This window comes from Archocentrus centrarchus, chromosome 7 (genome assembly GCF_007364275.1).
Source record: "Archocentrus centrarchus isolate MPI-CPG fArcCen1 chromosome 7, fArcCen1, whole genome shotgun sequence".
NCBI lineage: Eukaryota > Metazoa > Chordata > Actinopteri > Cichliformes > Cichlidae > Archocentrus > Archocentrus centrarchus.
The window spans coordinates 13737792-13760553 of NC_044352.1; the positions used below are offsets into that span (position 1 = coordinate 13737792).

The following is a 22762-nucleotide window of genomic DNA, read 5'->3' on the forward strand; positions in this document are numbered from 1 at the left end:
GACATAAATAGCTCCTGTCTCAATAGACTGTGTAACTAGATACCTCCAAAGCGACCATGTGAATAGTTTGCATACCACAGGCACGAGCTACTACAGAGTAAAAATGTCACAGATGACTCAAAATTTACAGTAGACAGCTCGGGCTCTCACAAAATTGATTCTTATTTTGGTAGGACAACAGTAAAATTTCAGTCCTCCTTGTTTGTTTGTTTGTTTTTTTTTGGGGGGGGGGGGGGGGGGGGGTTGTTGTTTTTGTTTTAATCTGTTAAAAGCAGGGCAGGCCAGAGAGGCGAGCATGTGATCAGCCTGTAAAATCTGGAGACCAGTCAGGCTAAATAGTATAAATAACAGTTCTTTGTTCGCCAGTATAACTGGGAGAACTCTGTCTTGCACACTAGAAAAACTCAACAAACAACAAAAGCACTGACCCAAGTATATAGGCCATGTCCTTAAAGTGAGTATTAAGATGAGCCTGAATTAATTATTCAGAAACTGACAAATTGAAAACACTGACAAATGCATCTTTTTTATTATATGAATGCAAATTTCAAGCCAACCTTGCAGATGTTCCTGGGGCAATATAGGGGAATAAAAGGTCCTAAAGGCATTTTATACACACAGAAATATATTCATTGTGCACATCATAACATGAGTGCAGCCTGGCTCCAGTATATTGTTCTAATAATATGACTGGTCTAGCAGAGATTGCTATACAACTGTGTTTACTCAGGGATATGGTCTGCTTTTTGCACATTTTCTGCCCAGGTAAACAATATCAGCCTCTCAGTAAAATGATTTGTAAACTCAGTGGGGCACTTTAGAGATAAAATTTAGCTGAAGACAAATACAGAATTAATATTTCAAGCAGCCAAATGGGGAGCAGTATTTGGCCCCTGTAAAAAAAAAACAAAAAAAAAACAAAAAAGACTTAAGTATTTTGGATGCATTTACAAAAATTCAGTATACATGGGCACCAAAAGTTGTCACAAACTGCATTTACAACAATGCAAGAGACATGATAGAAAAATACAGAAACTTTGAAATATGATATTTGATCTAATCTTGCAAAGTCGTCCCATTGTTTTTATGAACTACATCCAATTTGGCTTCCAGCTTTCCAAGATGGCGGAGGAGTTGCAAAGAAATACAAAAATATCACTCTCTCTTTGACCAGATTACTCCACCCCTTTCATGAACTCCAAGAACTCTGTAAAATTAAGGAGGTCATTGTTACAAATTGCTAAGCCTCAGACAAACCACTATAAAACCACAACATGTCTTTATCAAGCACATGTCTCACTGAGAACGTGTGTCTTGAATAATAAAGATTATAGAAAGTATCGGACCAAGTACTGGTCCAAACTCCTCACCATCGTAGTCAATTTTTCCATCATTATTTTTGTCCCCGTCCTTCATCAGTTCCTCGATGTCATCCTCTGTAATTGCCTCTCCTGTAGATTCCAGCATCATTTTCAGCTCATCCAGGTCAATATAACCATCTGCGTTCCTGCAGAATCAAAGGAATAAAATGTTGTTTTTACATAACAAACTTTAATTAAGCTTTACAGCTGGCAGTGGGGGAGGTAGCAAGCTTGTATTTGGCGTGTGAGTGATCATATCTGGAATTTAAGTGTCTGGGAACCACCACTGTGAGAAAAAAAAAAGTATGGCAAGTTTGTTCTTTGATGCTCAGACGAGGTGTCTGGCTTACACCGAGTGGGTGTTTAAAATATTCGGAGCTGTCAAAAAGGATTATGGAGCAAACTACATGCTGTACTCTGCAGAGCTACTTGGCATTTTGTCAGTACACATAATTGCACATGGGAAGCATACTTTGCTGGAACCACACGATGAAGAGCAATTTGTTCACTAGACTGTGGAAATGTTCAGATGATAGCATCCTTTTGCGGGAGATATTTTTTTTTTCCAAGTCTGTCAGTGAGTGTGGAGCACAGTATTTCTTTTGTGATGACACTTCTGCTAATAAACCGCTCTCAGTGCAGAATAAAGTAGCTACAGGTTTAAATTTGAAACTTACTTGTCAAACATTCGAAACAGCTCTGCCAGTTCTTCCTCTGACTTCCCTTTGCTGTCGTCCTTCATGCACCTCACCATCATGACTAAGAATTCGTCAAAGTCCACCGTGCCACTCCCTGTGCACACGATGCACTTCATTACATCCTTAAACTGGAATTTCACATTATTTAAGCACCAGACGATCAGCTTAAAAGTACAATCTGTAAACAAATGGATTATTGCTATGTTATACTACCTTAATTTAAGTTACAAATGTGTATTATATGTTACTGAAGCTTTTTTTTTTTAACTTTCAAATCATCTTATTCATCATATTTATAACAGGCACACCCGCAAGTTGCAGTATATGGTCTAACAATGCAGAATTTAATTATCAGCTTTATCGTCAAACAAAACCAAGATGCTCTTTTCAGATTTCATCATTAAATCACATGGAAAATCCAAGATGACATGCGAATCATCTGATACGCATTTCCCTTTAATTCATCCTGACACATCTAGTTGTATTTAAGATCCCTGACTAGCATTTTCAGTTCAGAGGGCTTGAACAACGCTTGTCTGAAAAACGTGCCTGTGATACACTTGCCAGCTGACCTGTGGGAATGAGAATCAACCACAGCTAATTATTTGGGCTTTTTTTTTTTCTGTAGCACAGCAGTGTTTTGATTTACCATCTTCATCCACCTCGTCAATCATCTCCTGCAGCTCCTCTGGTGTGGGGTTCTGACCTAACATCCTCATTACCTTCCCCAACTCTTTGGTGCTGATGCAGCCATCCTCTGCATCCTGTACGAAGATGTCAAAGGCGGCCTTGAACTCTGCAGCAGCAAAGCAGTACACGCACAAAAATAACTAGTGAAGCACATTTGGTGTGGGACATGGTTAAGAATTCCTGGTCATCAGTATAAAAGGTTACTTGTCTTAACTCTAGGTGCAACTAATGGTTGCACCCCTGTTGATGCATAGGTACTGTATAGGTTTTTCTAGCAGCATTTGTAACTGTAAAAGCTCTATCTAAAAGCATATTTTAAGCTGACTTGATGACATGCTCAAAGTGACAACTTGCACTGTATATGAAGGCTTTCTGTGAGAATAGTTTTACGCACCATTTTTCTGTTCATCTGTCAGCTGCTCAACCTGTAAAAGGGAAAGGTTTAAGGAGAAAACATGACATTAGCAAATTTGATGTATCGTCAGCATGGTTTTTGGGATATTCTGCAATTTTCCATATTTTACAAATCTCCAAATATATCTTGAATTGGGTTAAGATATCTAGAAATATCTAGAAATCCAGACTATATTATCTCTGCTCCTTTTTGATAACTTTTCAGCCAACAACGGTGTCCCGCACACTGGGCCATCCCTGACAAAACACAGAACCTACATATCATATATGAGAGCTGGTAAGAGGAGGAGTTAAAAATAAACAGTCAGAAGAGAGGATCAGGAACGACAGATAAAGGACACAATACACAGTGCTCTAAATTAGCATAGCTGTGGATCTGTCCCAACAATGGAACAGTAATCCTGGAAAAGCTACCAAGAATGAGAGAGGGAGACAGCTGCTTATGTAAGAGTTATTGACTGTTGTCCACTGTAAATTAACCACATGCATACAGTATACAGACTTTCAAATATACATTCCTCTGGCAATGACACTGTGAAAGAAAAAATAATGGAAACACATGTAAGATACATTCCTGTGTGTTTTTATTATCTCTCTGCTGGACTGTGAGTGGATAGGAGAGCCAGCGGGCTATCCATGCAAAGGTGGATAAATAGCCACACAGCTATCAGGCTCACAGATAATGCTGGAATTCAGCCATGGGGAGGTTTATCTAAACCTGAAGCTCTTCTCTGGCACCAGAGAACCACTGAAACAGAAGCATCTGAGCAACTGGCCAAAATTAGCCACGTGAAGTGAGACTGTTCCATTTGAAGTCATGAATGAAGCAGCAGATTGTGGTCCAGGGACGTGTCCTGTCAGTGACCTTATGAGTGGCTCTTATCAGTTCTGATAGCACCGAAGTAGGAGGAAATCTAGAGACATACTTGGTGTTGAGCTAGTAATGAAGGCAACATAGGCACTTCTTAACTATTTGAGTGACGTCAGATATTGGCTTTAAAAAAAACATGGGATTTTTTTCATACAACAAATAAACATACAAGTGCTACAGATTTTTCAGAGAATAGCCACTTAAATAAGAAAATAACACCCTTTACTGTAAATTATTGATCATATGTCACACTAATAATAAATGGTAAGGATTATTGTTTAAGATACATAACATCACTCTCACACTAGATTAGTTCTCACAGAGTTTTGGTGAGCACGCCCCCAAAAAACAACTTCATCAGAGGAAGTCAACTTCACTCTTATTAGCTGTATATGTTGAGAGGGACATACCGCTGCCTTGTAGATGTCGTTCATGTTGGAGGCTCTTCTGCTGCCTGTCCTGACAGTGTCCTGGCACAAAGGAAGAAGGTGCTGTCCAGCTCAGGGCAGGACTCTGGCCTCATCCTCTGAGGGTTTTATAGCTGGAGCCTAGCACTGTCTGGTCCCTCCCTGGACAAAGCAACCTCCCCTCTGTTTGTGTCCCCTTGTGTGTCCATAAATGTGTGTGTCCGTGTATGTGTGTCATTTGGCAAATCTGTCACAATCACCGGGCTCAGATAAAAATGTGGCAGCTCTTAGGGGGCACACTTTGGAATGGAATGAAGTGAGGGGGGCAAGCGTGGTGAAGCCTAATCTCCTGGGGAGGGGGGGTAGAGACACTCAACATTCCTCTAGACCTGGACCACAGAGAGTATATGTGTGCATGTGTGTCTGCATGTAGGATGGGGGAGATTGGGAAACTAAGAGGGTGAAGGCCAAGACTGGAAGAAGAGGAGAAGGAAGGCAGCTCTAAGAAGTCAAAGCAGACGAGGACAAAGGATTGTTCCTGTGTTTCTTAAATACCTGATCGCAGAGGGTGCATTACTTTTTTAATGGTAGACATGTTGAGTTATTGTACTTTTTAAAGTAGTAAGAAATGATATATCCATTAAAGCACTGACTTCTTATAAGCTATTCTATTGTGGCCATGGAGTCCCCAACAGAAAAAGCAACCATTAGTTGCACCAATAGTTGAGGCAAATGACCTTTTGTACTGATGACCTCCCAACCTTGTCATGTTGGAAGGAAAAATTAAAGGTCCTGTGCCCCAAATGAGAAATAATATGTTATCATTTCTGTGTTTCTACCATCATCAAATACAGTCAAAGTGACTGGGGTCTTGTTTCTGATGTTCACAAGACTGAAGACGACATTAAAAATTTCAGTGACCACTTCTCTTTCCCGAACCGGTGCTGCTGTTTCTCTCTAATCCCCTGACATTAATGTGAAAAGGCTGTAACTGCTTTCTGAAAAAAAAAAATCACCAATTAACCTGTTGTAAGCGTCCTGTGTGGATTATCCAGAATAAAAGGATTGCTGTATCTGGAAAGAGACTTTGATAATACATTTTCAGTGATGTATGCGCCAGAAACAAAATTACATTCACCCTTGCTGTGTTGGGTTAAACATACAGAACAGTATCTCAAAACTAGGGAAAAGAAAAAATCCTTCACAACTAAAGTGAAAAGAAATTATTTTTTGACCACATGCGATATGCTTGCATTGATTATGTACCACATAGACTCTTGTTTGAAGAAGAATTTAACCAGTTATGATCTATGTGTGCACATTTTTGTTGGACTGCATCACAGTTAGATACAGAAACAAGCAGGTTTGCTGGCCTCTCTGAAAAGAAAATGCTCTGTTGACTTTGTTATTTGGGCAAGAGAAAAGACAAAGTTTATTTGCCGTTTTATTGTTCAGAATGATCATTTTTGTATGTATCCATAATTTCTGATGACTTCTTAAAGATGCACAGTTATAAGAACTAATTTCTAGCTTACAGATTGAGTCAGCAGAGGGTGCTGTTCACTACATATCAACTCAATTAAATTGTAGCACAAGGCTGCCTCTGGATATCCAATTTATCAATAGAGGGGTAGGTGAGAAATCTGGGTCAAACAAACCACACTTTCAGACACGTTTAAATTGAACTGTGCACGACACAAGCCTTTGGAAGCTTTTTTTCCCCCCATGTTCTTTTGAAACAAGGCCATCTCAATCACTTGACTGTGTGATTTACACACGTTCACACACGTGCCCTCACAACAAGCTCTCTCTCACACTCACACACACACATACACAGAGCATGCTGTGGCAGGCATTCTAAGTGAGGAGTGATCATGCTGGTTTATAATGGGATGCTAATGGAGACTGGCACAGCTTACAAGCATCATACAGTTACTCAGATGGAGAGAGAGAGAGCTCACACCATACATGTCCCACTCTTAACAAAGATAAAGACACAGCTCTCCTGACATCAATGCAAACCAGCCACATGGAAAAGTTTGAGCTTTTATTCACTAAGAAAGGCAGAGTGAAGAGGAGGTGTGGAGGTTTGTGAGGAGGCATGTGGCAAAATACGTTTTGTGTGTGCACGTCAAAATTTCATAATCAAGACACCCTGCGCTGTCGTAAGTTGCTGTTGGGATTCAGAATAGAAATAAATCGTCATCAGTGGCATCGAGTCAATCAGCTGAAACCCAAAGCATACTGATGAGTCTACATGGTCAGCCAGACAGATTCATTTGGAGCTGAGTGCAGCCTGGTGGGTGCCAAGAGTGATGAGCAGCTCTGCAGGGGGCACTAGCTTCTAATGTAAAGCTTCCTTGAGCATGCAGAGACACACACACACACACACACACACACATACACACACGCCCACACACGCACATGCTCTAGAACCAAAGACTGGCACGCACATCAAAGAAAGCATATGGAGTGCTGTTTCATTGGAGCTCTCCACCAATTTCCTCTTACAGAGGAAGGCTGACGAAAGAGCCAGCCATCTCCTCCACACAGCGCAATCAGACAGCGCATCTCAAATCCACAATTCACCGCACACCGCTTTTTGAGGGGTTGCCATAGAAACTCTGCTGGGTAGTAGCGGGCAGAAAATGAGAGGAGATGAGCGGGGCTATTTCCCCCCCTCCACCTTTCTCTCTGCCTCCCTGCCACCACATTTTGTCCTCAGAATGACTATATTATTTTCTATTCTTTGCCTTCCATTTGCATACATGAGCACAGTAAAACTGCATATACATGTGCCATGTCACAATTAGGGTAAACAGTTGTCATGTGTGCACAAGAACCATTCATTCATGCAAATGAACTAATTCCAAATGATTGCATTTCATGTCTCTGGATTAAGAGTGGAATGTAATGCTTCCACTTCATTTATACTTGCATTTAAGCAGGTTATGTGACATGTTTTAAAGATTCAAACATGCACAGTGTGCTTGTGAATCCTACTTAACATAATAATAGTCATCTGACTGGCTTATTTGAGACTCAACCAAAATCTCTTACAGCAAAAACATTGTAGATTCCAAGTGTGCAATATGTTGAAGTGGACATGGTGTGACATCTTGTGCTGGCAGTTCTGAATCAGCTGGAGTTACTACTATAGATAGCATACTTCATGTGAGTTTAAATAGTCATTCAATATAATGATTGGGTTGACGTGCAGCTGAGCTTGAAGCATAGGTCCTATGCTCTCTCTTTCTTGTCTCTGTGTCCTCACCTCCCAGATTGTCAAGAGGAGGAGGGGAGCTGAGCCTGTCAGCATCTCTTTCTTTCTCTCTATTATTTCCTGCCTTCCTCTCTGTCTATTTTCTCTCTCTCTCTCTCGCTCTCTGCCTCCTTTCATTGATGACCAACCTGTCAGCAGCTCCTGTTGTGGTAGAAAGGGGATGCTCTGCATGTGAGTGAATGAGATACACAGCCTTCTTTTTGCTATGAAAGCATTTCTATCCTGTCCAAAGCTCAATTTCTCATCAATGACAATGTCAAACCCAAATTGAGGGATTTCTCTTTGGTTGATACAGGAGAGGGAAGTCTTCACTTTGCTTCACTGCATTCAGTGGCTCCTTTCTGAAACTCTTTGCACGCAGGCACTTGGTGTTACGCAGTGTTCCTTACATCAGAGCGCTAATGAGCCAGTGGCCATATTAGCGCCACCACAGAAACAGCCACGCACTAACTTTCTGCCAGGGGGCAGCGTTTTCCAGTCCACTGGGCTACCAAGGCGCCTACCATTCTTCCCACCCCCACCCCTTGCGTCCCCTGCTAACCTCTATAATGTAGGAGACACCCAGAAACGATTTCCTCTGAGATATATGGCACATGAAGTTCCCTTCAAGCAAAGGAGAAAATGTGTTTTCAAGATTTTGTCTTGAGATAAATCATCGAACAAGTTCTGCTCTGGCAATGGTGAAAAAAATAAATGGCAGATCTGTCAAGTGAAATATTAATAATCCCCAGTAAACTTGTTTTGTGTTTTGGCCCAGTTTAGGCTAACTACCCATCTATGACTATATAAACAAAGAATGAAAAAGTAGAAATCATGGAAAAGCTGTTGTGCTGGACTAGATTACCCTGAACAGGATAAGCAGAAGAGGATGGATGGATGGATGGCATGTGGTTTGGGACAAATTGTGGCAATGCACTAATTAAATGCATCTGGCTTTTTGATGATCTGTAGAAATGACTGTTGACTACTTTTTATGCTGTTGAAGTCCAAACAACAAGAATTGGTTTCAACAAATAGAAAATACCAAATACCAAATGTCTGTGTAGATTCTCAGTCATCCAGGTCATAGTAGTCTCTGGAGCTTGAAAAAGGCGACTGGACTTCTTTTTGTTTCTTGAAGACGTTTCATGTGTTCACGCACATGATCAATAGAGGGTCATGACCACCTCCAGGGAACTACGCCCACAGGGGTTTAAATACCTGGGTCTCTCCACCATTTGGTTGAGAACTGAAGAAGCCTTTCGGATGAGAGGTGAAACATCTTCAAGAAACAAAAAGAAGTCCAGTCGCCTTTTTCAAGCTCCAGAGCCCAAATACCAAATCAAATTCATTGTAACATGTAAACTTTCTGACTGGAATTCTGGGCTAAACACAAGGGCAAAACATGTGCAGAAAATACAATAACTGAACCCAACACAATTTATTTGCAAGCCCTTATAAATGTAGCAAATGAAAAGAGTTGCCTGTCTTTGTAGAAATTCTCCCTGTGTGCACACACACCCATTTTGGATTTGTCAGTGTCACTGCCTTCTCCCCTTCGCCTCAAATAGCTGCTCTCTGAAATGGAATCCAAGGGCCCTCAGGGTTTCTGACAATGTTTCAAACATTTCTAAGTAAAATGAACAGCAGTGTAACCTCAACATTATTAAATCTAAAAGTTTGCTCCAATGAGAATGTACTGAGGCAAAACAGGTCACAATTTCTACCATTCCCACTTGTTATCACCCTACTTTTAGACTGTCAATTCATGCACTACAAATGAGCAGTGAAATTCTGAAGAATGGCAATGAAAAAAGGTCTAAGTTATTAAACATTGTTGACATTAAATAGTAAAATGTAATATTATAAATCCTTTACTTCTTTTATATTGTACTGCTGTAAATTAGTAAGCTGTAGGAAAAGAAATGTTTTTAAAGCAAGTAGACCTGGTTGTCTAGCAGTACAGCAGAAACCGGCAGGATGGGGTTAAAAAACAAAAATATCTTTCTCAAGAGCACGTCTATGAAAGGTAAAAATAACATATTAATGTCTCTGGCTAAAATAGGATGTTTCAGTAAAACTTTGGCACATGGTGGTTCTTTAGTCTTTATTGTAGCACCATGAGGCTGACATTTTTGTTTTCAATGAAATTTAAGAAAATTTGATACAAATTTGAGTACCACTGGGTACCAAGCCCCAAGAACAACTGGTATGATGAGTGCCAGAGCATCTGACATGAAAGGCAAGATCATGGCTAAGCTGGAAACCTGGACCCTCCGTGGTTGATTACCAAGACTATGTGAAGTTCCCTCTAAAAGTCTACTAGAAGATGTGAATGTAGCACTACTGACAGTCCCAACTGCGACCATCCTGAAACCAACCAGCTGATCTATTAACACAGCAACAGCTACTGGAGATGCTTGGCTATAGGATGAACACCAGCCACAAAGGGTGTGCCTCCATGGAAAAGGAGACTAGAGGCCAAGAGCAAGGCAGCATGAAGGGAATTTAGTCAGCTATCAGAGCTGCAGAAAGGTGTGATAAAGAAAGGGGTGCCTAAGAAGTACAACAAGTTGTCCATACCTGAGGCCTTAGAGACTGACAATCAAAGACTCACAGCCTTTGCTAACTGCTTGAAGAGATATACCAGAGACATAGAAGCCAGTAGAATAAACCAAATGTTCTCCACTGAACCATCCAAGGTGTACTCTCAGTGGCAGGGACGCAATAAGAAATCAATACCACCACCACCACCACCACCACCAAGGCTGGAGACGGAACAATAATGGAAGACCATATGGAAGAAAGATGCAACACATAACAGCAATGCTCAATGGCTAATGGATCTAAGAGCAGACCACAGTAACCTCCCTGACAGACATCCAAGAATGAATCTCAAATATGAAGCGCTGGACAGCACCAGGCCCTGATATGATTCACACCTACTGGTTAAAGAAGCTAACTGTACTCCATGAGCACCTGGCAGCACAAATGAACCAGCTGCTACTGGCTATGACACACCAGAATGGCTGACTGAAGGACGGATGGTCCTGATCCCCAAGGACCCCCAGAAGGGACTGGTCCTATCCAACTACCAGCCTATAACCTGCCTCAGTACAACATGGAAACTCCTGTCAGGCATCAGCAAAATACCAGCTACTGGTAGATAGAGCAGTCACTCGAGACTGTAAGACCAGACTGACCAACCGGTGCACCGCCTGGATTGAGTACAAGAAAGCCTATGACTCTATGCCACACACATGGATCCTGGAACTATACAAGATCAACAGGGCCCTAAGAGCCTTCATCAAGATCTCAATGGGAATGTGGAGAACAATGCAAAAGAATTTTCCCCACAGGACAGTAGAGTATCCTATGACTTTGGTAAACTCAGACGTCTCATTTTGCACTACCATAAGCTTTAAATTTGTGATTTCATAGATCTTGTTTTTTTCTTTTTTGCTTGTCCACTCTTTACATTAAGAACCAAATACCTGCCAGCCCTGTCAGCCTTGCCAGTGTGAACATTTTAAAGAAGTCACACTGCTATTTACCACTGTCAAAGTACAGATTCACAGAGCAGCTAACATGCAGTATCTTCTCAAAGCCTATGATGTCCTGCTCCTTTCTTTCCTGGTGCTTTGGTGTTAACCAGTATACTGTTTAGCCTTGAACAAACTGTAAAACTGCAATACATAACATTCTGCTAGGTTCTACAAAGCACTTTACACTGTGCTTTCTTATTCACCCATTTACATACACATTGCTACAGTACTGGTGGTGGAACTGTGACTAGGAGCAACTCAGGGTTCAGTGTCTTGCTTATGACACTTTAACACAGAGATGTGCCAGGGATCAAACTGCCAACCCTGCAATTTGTAGACAGGTAGTAGACCACTCTACTACCTGAGCTATGGCTTCACTTCACTACATCACTATGCAGGGATGTAACAGAGGATATCACCTGTCAAATCAGTAGTTTTACTTTTTTTTCTTCTTCTAGAAGAGATAATACAAATACTAGGTTTTACAGCTCCTTACAGTGGCATTTGTGGCAAAACTGACAACTATGTAGTTCAGCATTGGTTGCAAGCATGTCAGGATGCTGCATCAAAGATTCACAAGCCCCTTTGTTCCAAGATTATCTTGCTTGAGACAAAATTAAAGTACAGAAGCATTACACAGATGTTCACGTTAGCTATTCAAAAACAAACAAGGAGTGAAATTTATCACAACATTAATACATTTCAGATTTGATCTGTATTTCTTGTTTCAAGTAAATCTCACAAATAAAACAACTACAGAAAAAAAAAAAGCTTTTTGATTTCAAACTTGGAATACTCCCAATGTGCCTGGTGTAAGATGTGGGTCCAGAAGTACAATTTTATTTGTTGCACAATTCATGGAACTGTCTGTGAATGAATGCCCTCCAGAGGCCCATTCATAAGATAAATTGGCCTGAAATTCATTGGTCTTGCAGACAGTCTGTGCTTCTGTATGTATGGCTCACGCTCTCCCTCCTGCTTTTTAGCAGTAACACTCAAACAAACTGCCGGAAACACACGCTAACAGACATGCATGCACCCTCACGACCTTGTGTTCTTTTGTGTTATTCTGAATTGCTGTAAGCTTGAGCTAAAAGAAGGGTAAAAAACACCTATGTCTGTCTGCATAGCTGAAGTCCAGCCTAGGGCCTCCTAGGCTTCAGTGAAGTGTGCTGTGATTTGACAAGGCCAGTGACGAGAGGCACTGTAAATATTTGGCTGTCATGTGACTCATTTAATGGCCTCAAGGAACCAACAAAAGGTCAGTGTTTTCTGATGCCATTGCCAACAACTAAATTAAGTGACCTCATCTCTTGCTCATGCATGCCTCTCATTTTAGGAGATGGATACATTGAAGTTGCTGCATCATTCTGTGCATATATTGCAACAATCATACATTTCTAGCAGTACACAGGGTAAGCACACACACACACACACACACACACACACACACACACACACACACACACACACACACACACACACAAGTGTGTTTTGCTATCTTTGTGGGGAATTTCCATTGACTTCCATTCATTTCTACAGCCTAAACCTTACCTTTACCCTTTTCCTAACCCTAACCATCACATACCTAACCCTAACCCTAACCTAAACTCAATTCATACCTTAGCCCTAACTCTGACCCCTGACCCAAAAACAGGGTTTCCCCTTGTGGGGACAAGGTTCCAGTCCCCACAAGGAGCAATTGGTCCCCACAACGTAGTATATGTCAGGAAAATTGTCCCCACAAGGTATTATAAACATACGCATGCACACACACACACACACACACACACACACACACACACACACACACACACACACACACACACACACACACACACACACAGACGTCTTCATGCATGTCAGGTCTGAAAGTGACAGTAGTGTATTAACATATCTCCACAGCTTCTTTCATAAAGCAAATTATGACCCAAGTTCGTCATCCCAGTTCAGCACCAAAGGTTAAATAACCTCATTTAAACTTCACCCATTACATGGAAGAATGAAAATCAATTTGAAATCAAGAAGACCGTTTTTAATACCACTTCAGTTGTTTTGCGCGTATCTCTGTCCTAACATGGCTTTATTTTTTTCTACCGCTTGCTGCTAATGAATTAGTACTTATGTGCAAAGTGCTAGGACTACCAAAATATGTTGCATCAGGAGACAAAAGCAAGAACACAATGTTTAAAAATCTGTATAGAACAGTGAATTTTAGAAAGTCTGCTGCAAGGAAATACAAAGCTGGGAAAGAGAGCCATAACTAATAGGTGTTTTAAAGCAAAAAGAAAATAAGTGTGGAAACATGTCCAAGACCCCTGAAACACTATAATGGCCCCAGTGGAAAAACCACTAATGAAATATCCCCCCACGTGCTAAAACACTTATTACACAAATTCAGTGGGCAAATTAAAATCCATTTTTTTCAGTCTGCATCTGGTCTCTCTGAATAAAATGTGGTTTACTTTGTTCAGTTCGGGGAGACGTGGGAGATCAGGGAGGAAATAAGTTAGACAGAACTATCCGCCAAAGCACACGAGCAAGACTGGCAGGTTGTGGTTCTCCCTCTGTGTAAGCTGAGTGGTGATGAATCTAACAAGTTTGGGATTTGTGCACTAAGCTTTAGAGTAATCTGTCATGTCAAACTTCCAAATAAAGGCAGACTACATCTCTGGTGAGAGGCAGACAGTACACTGGTGTGTTCAAGTGGTACAGAAATGCACCTTATAATCAGAAAAAATCCACACCATAAGACCAGCCTTATTGAATGGAGTCAGCAGTTCATTTTGTAGGCAGTTTAACAGGACTTGCTATGTAACAAAATATTTGTCTTCTAAATTTTCTAGTTAAGTATAGCATATTTGAAGCTCTGTTACTTTCTTGAAGGTCCACTCTCCTTCATACTGCTCACCTTTTCTTTATAGGAGATTTCTATAAAATATTACTTCATCAGGTACATGCACCATTCAACAGCTCACTGTATCCCTTTTGGAGACTAGGAGTTCCTGCTATTAGTGTATTTGAAATCAAACTGTGTTTTATTGGTTTTGAACCTAAGCACTATCCACATATTATCGCATCTATAGATGCCTCAGCATGTAGTTTTGCATATGGGAATGGTGGGTGGTTGGTTAGTCCATCACTTTTTGCACAATTGTACACTTTGGAACCTAATGGCTCTGCCTTGAAGCCTGGGGTCCAGTGGTCTGGCTCTTGTTGTCTTGGTGTTCACAAACATTATGAGTGAGGGGTGGATCTGGCTGAGAAACTGAAGGACACTGCTTGCTCATATGGAAGTGACTTGTCAATCACAAGGTAGGCCTACATTAAAGCATACAGATTTCATTGATCTAGCTTTGTTTAGTTTATTTTCTATAATTTTTTTTAACTTGAAGAAGTCATACTTTGTCTGTTTTTTTTTTAATTATTATTGTGGATTAGTAACAATGTAAATAGAGTTTCCACTAGGTTCACAAGCAACCTTTGATTGAGCACAATCCACAGAGCATTATTGCCACAGGCTAAAGATGGAAATTTCCCCAGCATCATTTCACTGGCTGATTGGCCCCTGTTGCACCCCTAGGTGTGTGTAGCTTAGCTGAGAGTGGGCTCCCCCCTCCCCTTAGAGATTTGCTGGATGAGGACCCGTAGCAAAATTTATTTGCAGTTTATGCATCGGAAACTACATAAGCTACATTTTTCAGGCATAGTTTTGAGAGAGATTTGCAGACAGCGAAGTTAAGTGAAGAAATATTAGAAATATTGGAAAGCCCAGTTGTTCTTGATTGTGGCTATTTTTGTGCACAGCAGAGATTTTCTGTTTGCATCTTTGCCTGGCTTTTCCTGTGCTGCATCACAATTTACAAAATAAATATAATGTCACTGAAACTAGCAAACTAGACCATAAACTCATCAGAAAAGTGTTTACTGAAGTCATCTATCAAGGCTGCTGAAATGTCATTTATCCATAGACTTTTATACAACTGGAAATCTTTTTGTAACCAGACATGTCGCCCCCTGGTGATAATTAGAAAGAATGCAGGGACTTCTGGATTAATTTTTCAGCAGGCGTATCAAACATGAGCTTTTCTCCATGAAAGAACTAAAATGAATTTTAAAATAGAGCAGATTACGACAATGCTACATGTGAACTTGTGAGAACAAATGATTTATAAATTATTAAGTACATAACTTATTCATGTGATAGTTCACAATTTACTGAAGCACTACACACAAGACAATTAATTGAGGAAAGTGATTTTAAAAAATTAAAATTTTCTTTACATGTATTTTTTATGTTTGTTTATATGTGATTGTGTGTGTGTGCACACACACACACATACATACATATGTGTGTGTGTGTGCACATATGTGTGCATATATATACATATATATATATATATATATACAGTCTTAATTTATCATAGGGAGTACTTGTTCTGAAATGAGATATTATCATGGGTAGAGTGTCAAAACTTGATAATGACTTAACTCTTAAATATGATATCCACTAAAAATCCTCCATGCACTGCAGTACAAGGATCTCCAGCTTTATATTAATGTTATTTGGATCCTTTTCTATTTTTGGAGGGTTAGATTGGACAAAACAGGGAATTTAAATGCTACTAAATACTATGATTTATGGATAAGTTATACATAGACATTATAGATTTTATATATCATTAATAAATGATGAATAAATAAATAACAATGTAGCCCTAATAAGGTGCCAAAAAAAGCATCTAATTAAACCCCATGCAATGCTGCGCTGCAATATCAGGGATCGCTCAGGGACAAAATTCACCCAGGCAGCTAATTCATGTCCTGGGCATGCTTTTGGCATTTTTTTTTTTTTTTTTTATAAAGATGTAAGATGACAGCAACACGCAAGATACATGTATGTGTAATTAAGCTGAATTGGTGCTTTAATTAAACAAGAAGCACAGCCTTAATTTTGGTTTGTCTATATTTAAGGCTGTGTTTACCTGTGAGCTCAGTGGTGCAGCTGATTTCAGCAGATTTTAGGTCATCAGCGTTTGCCACAACCAGACCATTGGTGCTTGTGATTATAACCATCCTTTTTCCTGTAATTAGCAATTACTGAAGCTCTTTTCCAAGATGTTGAGGGGGTTGAAGAAGTGGTTTGGGATGGATTAAAGCTGACGTCAATGGCAAATGCAAATGTGCTTCTTCCAGCTTTATGTAAAAGCTCTGAATTGGAGGCTTAGCAGGGAAATTTTGTCCACATGCTCTAACCCATTCTTGTCAGTGCTGGAAGGATTGCGTGGTCTCACTGATGGGTTGGACGACCAGCTCCCTCAGCTTTGAAGCTGATAAACCTTTTAAAACCATGACAAATATTCTCCTGCAATTTTGCCAGAGGAAAGTTAAAGAAATGAAATAGGTATTGGGTACAAGAAATATGAAAATTTGCTCCAATCACCTTGAACTCCACACCATACATCCAATTTGGTTTTTGTTTTGTTTTTTTTTTTCTTTCTTTTAAAGGCTGAAGCATTTATTCTTGCGCAGCTTTAATCTTACGGTTGCTGTCTCTTCCTGAGAATTTTTCCAGGTTAAAAAAAAAAATTATCCTGCATGAGTCTTGCAGCATGTAATGTCACATAGAGACCTGTGGCATGTAGGGGGACAGTGAACAGCAAGCATTTTGCTGCACAACCTCCATGTCAGTGGCCGACATGGCTGCATGGCACAAGTTAGACGGCAAGGGTGAGACATCCAGACAGTTTCCATAGTGATGTGGTTGAATGGAGGGGATTAGCAGGGGCAGTGTGGTGAGAAAGGATTGCAGGCTTCTGTCAAAGCTTCCATTTAAAGAGTTCCATGTCGTGGCTCCTTCCTATTTGGATATGCTGATGATGGACCTTTCGTTTCCCTTCACTCCCCACACTTTCCCTCACACAGACATGTTTTATGTGCACTGACACTGCCACTTCCTTTTCAGTGGTAGTTTCTCAGGTGTGAAATATGTGATTAGCCAGTTTTATATTGACACCACTGCATAATATACATACCAAAAAAATAAAGGGGTGGGAAGAGGTGTTGAATCATACCACCAAGGTTGGCTTTAAGACACTAACCAAGGACAAACTCAGCTATGCAAAGTGTTAACATGCTACATGATACAATTATTCAACTTTCAAGCTCCACCATCGCAAATGTGCTGACTTTTTTCTCATGTGAACATGTGAACTTGAGTGACATCCCATTCTTAATCCACAGGGTTTAATATAATGTCAGCCCACCCTTTGCTGCTATAACAGCTTCATCTTTTATGGGAAGGCTTTCCATAAGGTTTAGGAGTGTGTTTATGGGAATTTTTGAACAGGAAGGGTCCATCCTCAAACTGTTCCCACAAAATTGGGAGCATGAAATTGGCCAAAATACCCCCCCCCCCCCCCCCCCCCCCCCCATCTCCCCTCCACCAAAATTTAAATTTAGTACAATGCAGTCAGACAAGTACCATTCTCCTGGCAACCACAAAGGCCAGACTCGTTTGTCAGATTGCCAGATGGTGAAGCGTGATCTGTCACTCCAGTCCAGTGGCAGCATGCTTTACACCACCGCATCCAGTGCTTTGCATTGCACTTGGTAATGTAACGCTTGGATGCAGCTGCTCAGCCACTGAAACCCATTCCATGAAGCTCTCTATGCGCTGTTCTTGAGCCAAAATGAAGGCCACATGACATCTGTGGAGGTCTGTAACGACTGATTTTGCAAATAGTTGGCAACCTCTGCGCACTGGAAGGCCATAGAAGTGATTGAAACTCCTGAATTCAATGATTTGGATAGGTGAGTGAATACTTTTGGAAATATAGTGTATTTCTCTGTTTGTGTTGATCATGCCCCATCATATCATCTTAAAGACCTCACCAACCCAATAGAGCACTTTGCTCTCAGACTGCTCGCTTACTTGTGGTTCCTGAGTTTCCAAAAGTGGAATGGGTTGCAGAGCCTTCAGACACCATCTCTACATTTAAGATGGGTCATGTGACCCTAAAAATCCCCCTTAATGCCACTACAGGCTCAGGCTACTGGGATTCACTTATTGCTTCTCCTCCACACCCCTCTTTTCAGTCTCCATGTATTTATGCCATTTATTGCATGTCAGTAACTTTTGTTGTCTCTCAGTCATAGTTTGTGTTTTGTCTTGTTTATTATTTGTGGGCTCTCTGTGCTCCTCTTTTCTGTCTTCTCTTTCTCATCAGCCCCACATGGCAGATGACTGTCCCACCTTGAGTCTTCCTGTTAAAATGGAGTTCTTGCTCCCCACTGTCACCAAGTACTTGCTCACAGAGAATCATCTTATCCTTGGGATTATTCTCTAATACTGTAATGTCTTTATCTTACAATATGAAGTTCCCCGATATGGATGCTGTTGTGAACTTGTGCTATATAGATAAAAAATAAACTAAATAAGTTTGACTTTAACTCTGTATAATGTAAAGATCATACACAGTAATGTTAGGAATTTGATACTCATAACTGTGGACAATCATAGTAATCACATGCATGATGCATGTTTTCATTCATTCACACACACACACACACACACAAAAAAACTACTACCATAATAATTAATCAACTCTTAGAAATCTGATTATTGTGGATTTGTCATCCATTTATAATCAACTTGTGTTAATCCTATAAATGTTTATTTTTCATCTATCACTCTGCAGCCCTGTTTGTAATTATGTAATGCGCCTAAAGAGCCTAACCAAGCAAAGAATTATGGGAGCTGATATGCAACTCTTAATTGCAGAAGGAAAGTACAACAAGACAAAGATAGAAACTGAGTATAATTCCCAACAGTGTACTTTCGATTTTCTCAGTCACTTGTGTTGTTAACAAATGTCATTTATCTAAATGTAAAATGTCATGAATTTAAAGAAAGAAAAAAGAAAGAAAAGGTTTCCAACATATTACATATATCTGCACATACAAATATTTTCTGATCATAAATAAATATAGAATATCAACATGAAATCAAGACTAGAAGAATCTATTGGGACTCTCTGATAAAAGGTAAATTGGGGGAAAATGGGAAAAGTCTTACATCATAAATTTTTATCCAATTAAACCCTCTCCGGAGAGTGAGGGAAAAGGTTAGATAACAGTGCATGCTGCCAATTAACTTAACAAGAGTGATGTCTGTCCTGTCAGTTTTTTATTCATATGGCAGAAATGATAAAATTCAGCTGTAGACAACAGACTATGTTATATAAGCAACTAATATGACTAAATAGCTATAATATGATTCCATTGCAGAATATATCTGTATTCAGTGTATGGTATATCTGTATATGTTATGTATGCATACATACAAGCAGTATAAATTTAGGCTGAGTGGGCAACAAATGCTGGTCTTCTATTCTCATTTTTATTACAGAAAAGTATTTATTGTAGCATCCCTTGTAAATTTTCATTTCAGCGTTGAAATACAATAAATAATGTCTGGAAATTAGTGCATCTCCACTGGAACCAGGGTGTCCAGTGTGCCAAATAACCTTTTTGATTTTGATCATATTATTAATAACAAAAATTTTCCTAGAATACAATCAAACTCATGGCTTTAGGATCATTCATTTCAAAGGTCCTTTTAATCTTGGCCATGCATTTGTATGCTGGAGTGCAATTTTGAGTAGCTTAGATGTGTGTTTTAACCCTCAGAAGCCTAATCTGCACCATTAATGGACTTTTTATAGAAGTTAATTAACCATTTTCAATGATAGAGACACAGCAATCCCAGTAGAGAGCCATATAAGGAGGGAGAGATGGAGGCCGATTATGCTGTTGCCTAGCAACACATGTACAAAATTTGAAGCGATTTAGTGCCCCCATACTGGTTATCATGGAGGTCATATGTTTACTAAATCCACAACGTGTGCTGGCTGTCACACAAGGTTGTCAACACATCAGCATGAGTACATGTCTCCATCCTGCTCAGTGCATGGTGACAGGTTGATGCCAAACATGTTAAAGCTGCAGCTGGGCTGACTGTCTTTTAAATCATGACTGTCTAATTCCGTGGATTTGTGGAAACAGCACTTCTTTTGAATGAGTGGAAAATGCAACATCTGAATCCCAAAGGAGGAAAAAGCTAGTCTTTTACAGCTGTGGGATTTAACTTCTTTGCATAGTTGATCCCTTCAGGAAGGTAAAATAAGGGGGAAAACACCAAGAGGAGAAACAAAAAGCTCTGCAAATTTGGTAGATGCTTCAATATTCCTGAAAATATCCTTAGCCAGCCCACATCAGTAGTTCTAACATCCCACAATACTTCACTATGCGTGTAAATAATCTGGCAAAAGCTGTTTGCTATTTTTTAAAATGTTTTCTCAGCTTGTTTTGCCTGTTTGTAAATGTTGTGTGTGCATATATTTGTATGTGAGAGAGAGAGTCAAAGAAAGAAAGGCAAACAAAGAGAGAGAGAGAAAGAGAGAGAGGGAGATGTAGGGAAGGAAAAAAGAAAGAGGCGAGACAGAGCTGCTGAGGCACTCACTTCACAGCAATTTAGGTCATGCTAAACAAATGCTACACTAAGGAAGCACAGACAAATATGAGTATCAAGCCTTGAAGTAATTCCAGTATCTTTAGAGGCTATATACTGTGAGGATCCCAACGTGGAGACTAAAAACATAAGAAACTGTATACATGAAGTCTCAGGCATCTATGAGCAGCATTTGTAAGTGTGAGATAAATGTAATCAATAATCCCTGAGAGGGAAGATAAAATTACATTTATGCTCTACATGGAAATACTGAGTGAGCATATATTCAGTAATGCTTTACTTCCCTAGTGAAATACACATAGGCTAGGCCCTCTATCATCAAGACACAAGTGGTACTGCAGTGGTATTGTACTATACAGTCCCTCAGTGGTTAAAAGTAAAAAAAAAAAAAAAAAAAAAAAAAAAAAAAAAAAGTACAGCAGCAATCATGGTTACAGGCTGCTGAGAAGAGACAGCAACAGAAAAGAGGCTGCACATCCAGGCTTCTGACAGCATAACTCTTAGAGGGATTACCTAATAAGACAGGTTTATATTTTAAACACCCTGTAGGAAACAGACTGGGTGTCAAAACAAAGGATTTATAAATATTTTGTGTGTGTGTGTGTGTCTATATATATATATATATATATATATATATATATATATATATATATATATATATATATCTTAATTCTACTACATATGTTTTAGCATTTAAAAACATTTTCTTGGTGCCTCTGTGCAACATCACAGATATTCTGTTTTTATTTCTGTCCAGTGAATGAATTTATCTTATCCATCCATAGTTACTGTAGCTAAAAAACAAACAAACAAAAAAAAAAAAAAAACACTAAGCTAAAAACACTACAAGTAATATCATCATTTCCACTGTAGATCCTCAACAAGTCATCACACTGACTTGCATGTTTACAATAAACATAAAATTGGATGTGTACACAATTCCAACAGAAGCAGAAAAACAACTCTGCGACAATATGAATAAAATATGTGAATTGCTTATGATTAGCATACTAATGACTAATCATCATGCTAATCAGTTCATTTTGTGGTCTCAAATTGCAAAGGGGTGTTGAAAAATGAGTCCATGAAGATGCATTTGAAAACTGAGACATGCTCAGAGAATTGCATACAGATTGCCAAGCAGTTAAAACAATCATTTCAAGGTAGGTTATTAAAACGGTATTGACACCAAGATAGAAAATGGAGGGCAGAAAATGCAGTGACCTGCTCTCATCCTCGGGGGAGTATTTTAGCACTGTTTTAGATGTAAAAGAAAAAAAGAGATAGAGAGAAATTGAGAAATTTTCAATGTTTTTGCCCATTTTTTAAATTTTTCTTGGGTTTATAGTTAAGACATTAATCAAAACATTTAAGTGATGATTTTTTTATATATATATTTTTATTTTTTGTTTAATATTTTTGGGGGGGGAGGGGGAGTATTTTTATTATTTTTAAATTCCTATTTTTTATTTTTAACAATTTTCAATTATACAACTAAAGAATCAGCCAAAGGAATTTCCCAAATATTCTGTAATGTTTGAAATGCATTTTAAAGTACATATCTAACACGTAAATAACAAGTGTGTTCATAAAGGGTTGAAAAATGACAATAACTGCACCTTGGCTGCATCCCTCTGCAAACACCTCTCTAATATTTAAATGATTTTAGAGCCACTGGGCCTGTAAAGATGGGTATCCCAAGCCTCAGTCTCACTCATGTACTCTAAAAGCCATTACAAGAAAGGACAAGTAATTCCAAACTAATGGAGCACATGCTGCATTCACTTGGAGCCAAATACAGGCTTCTGGCTGAAATTAAGAGTCTGAGGGTTGCCGGTGAAAAGGGCAGTGAGTTGAATCAAACCAAAGCTGCGGGGTTAGGAGGTCAGCTGGCTGAGAGTGGATGTCACCAGCCTATTGGACATGCCTGTGTGCTCCATCAGCAGGTGTATAAATATGTGTCATGTTTCACACTGCATGTC

The 22762-nt window shown here is 39.6% G+C and overlaps 1 protein-coding gene across 1 annotated transcript; it reads right to left on the bottom strand.

Moving 5' to 3' along the window:
* Positions 1–510: 510 nt before the first annotated feature.
* On the bottom strand, positions 511–4566 carry tnnc1a (troponin C type 1a (slow)). Its single transcript, XM_030733718.1, has 6 exons — positions 4445–4566; positions 3144–3174; positions 2709–2855; positions 2039–2153; positions 1371–1507; positions 511–1207 (listed from the first exon to the last, which is right to left on the bottom strand). The coding sequence occupies exons 1-6, from the start codon at positions 4466–4468 to the stop codon at positions 1176–1178; spliced, it is 486 nt and encodes a 161-aa protein (XP_030589578.1). The 5' UTR covers positions 4469–4566; the 3' UTR covers positions 511–1175.
* Positions 4567–22762: the final 18196 nt, after the last annotated feature.

What these genes read in the sequence shown, in the direction of transcription:
- tnnc1a (XM_030733718.1), bottom strand. Translation starts at nt 4,468, where the DNA reads ATGAACGACATCTACAAGGCAGCG. An exon ending in TGACGAGGTGGATGAAGATG is followed by an intron (nt 2,154 to 2,708) that starts GTAAATCAAAAC and finishes TCGTGTGCACAG; the next exon opens with GGAGTGGCACGGTGGACTTT. An exon ending in TGGAAAAATTGACTACGATG is followed by an intron (nt 1,208 to 1,370) that starts GTGAGGAGTTTG and finishes TTAATTTTACAG; the next exon opens with AGTTCTTGGAGTTCATGAAA.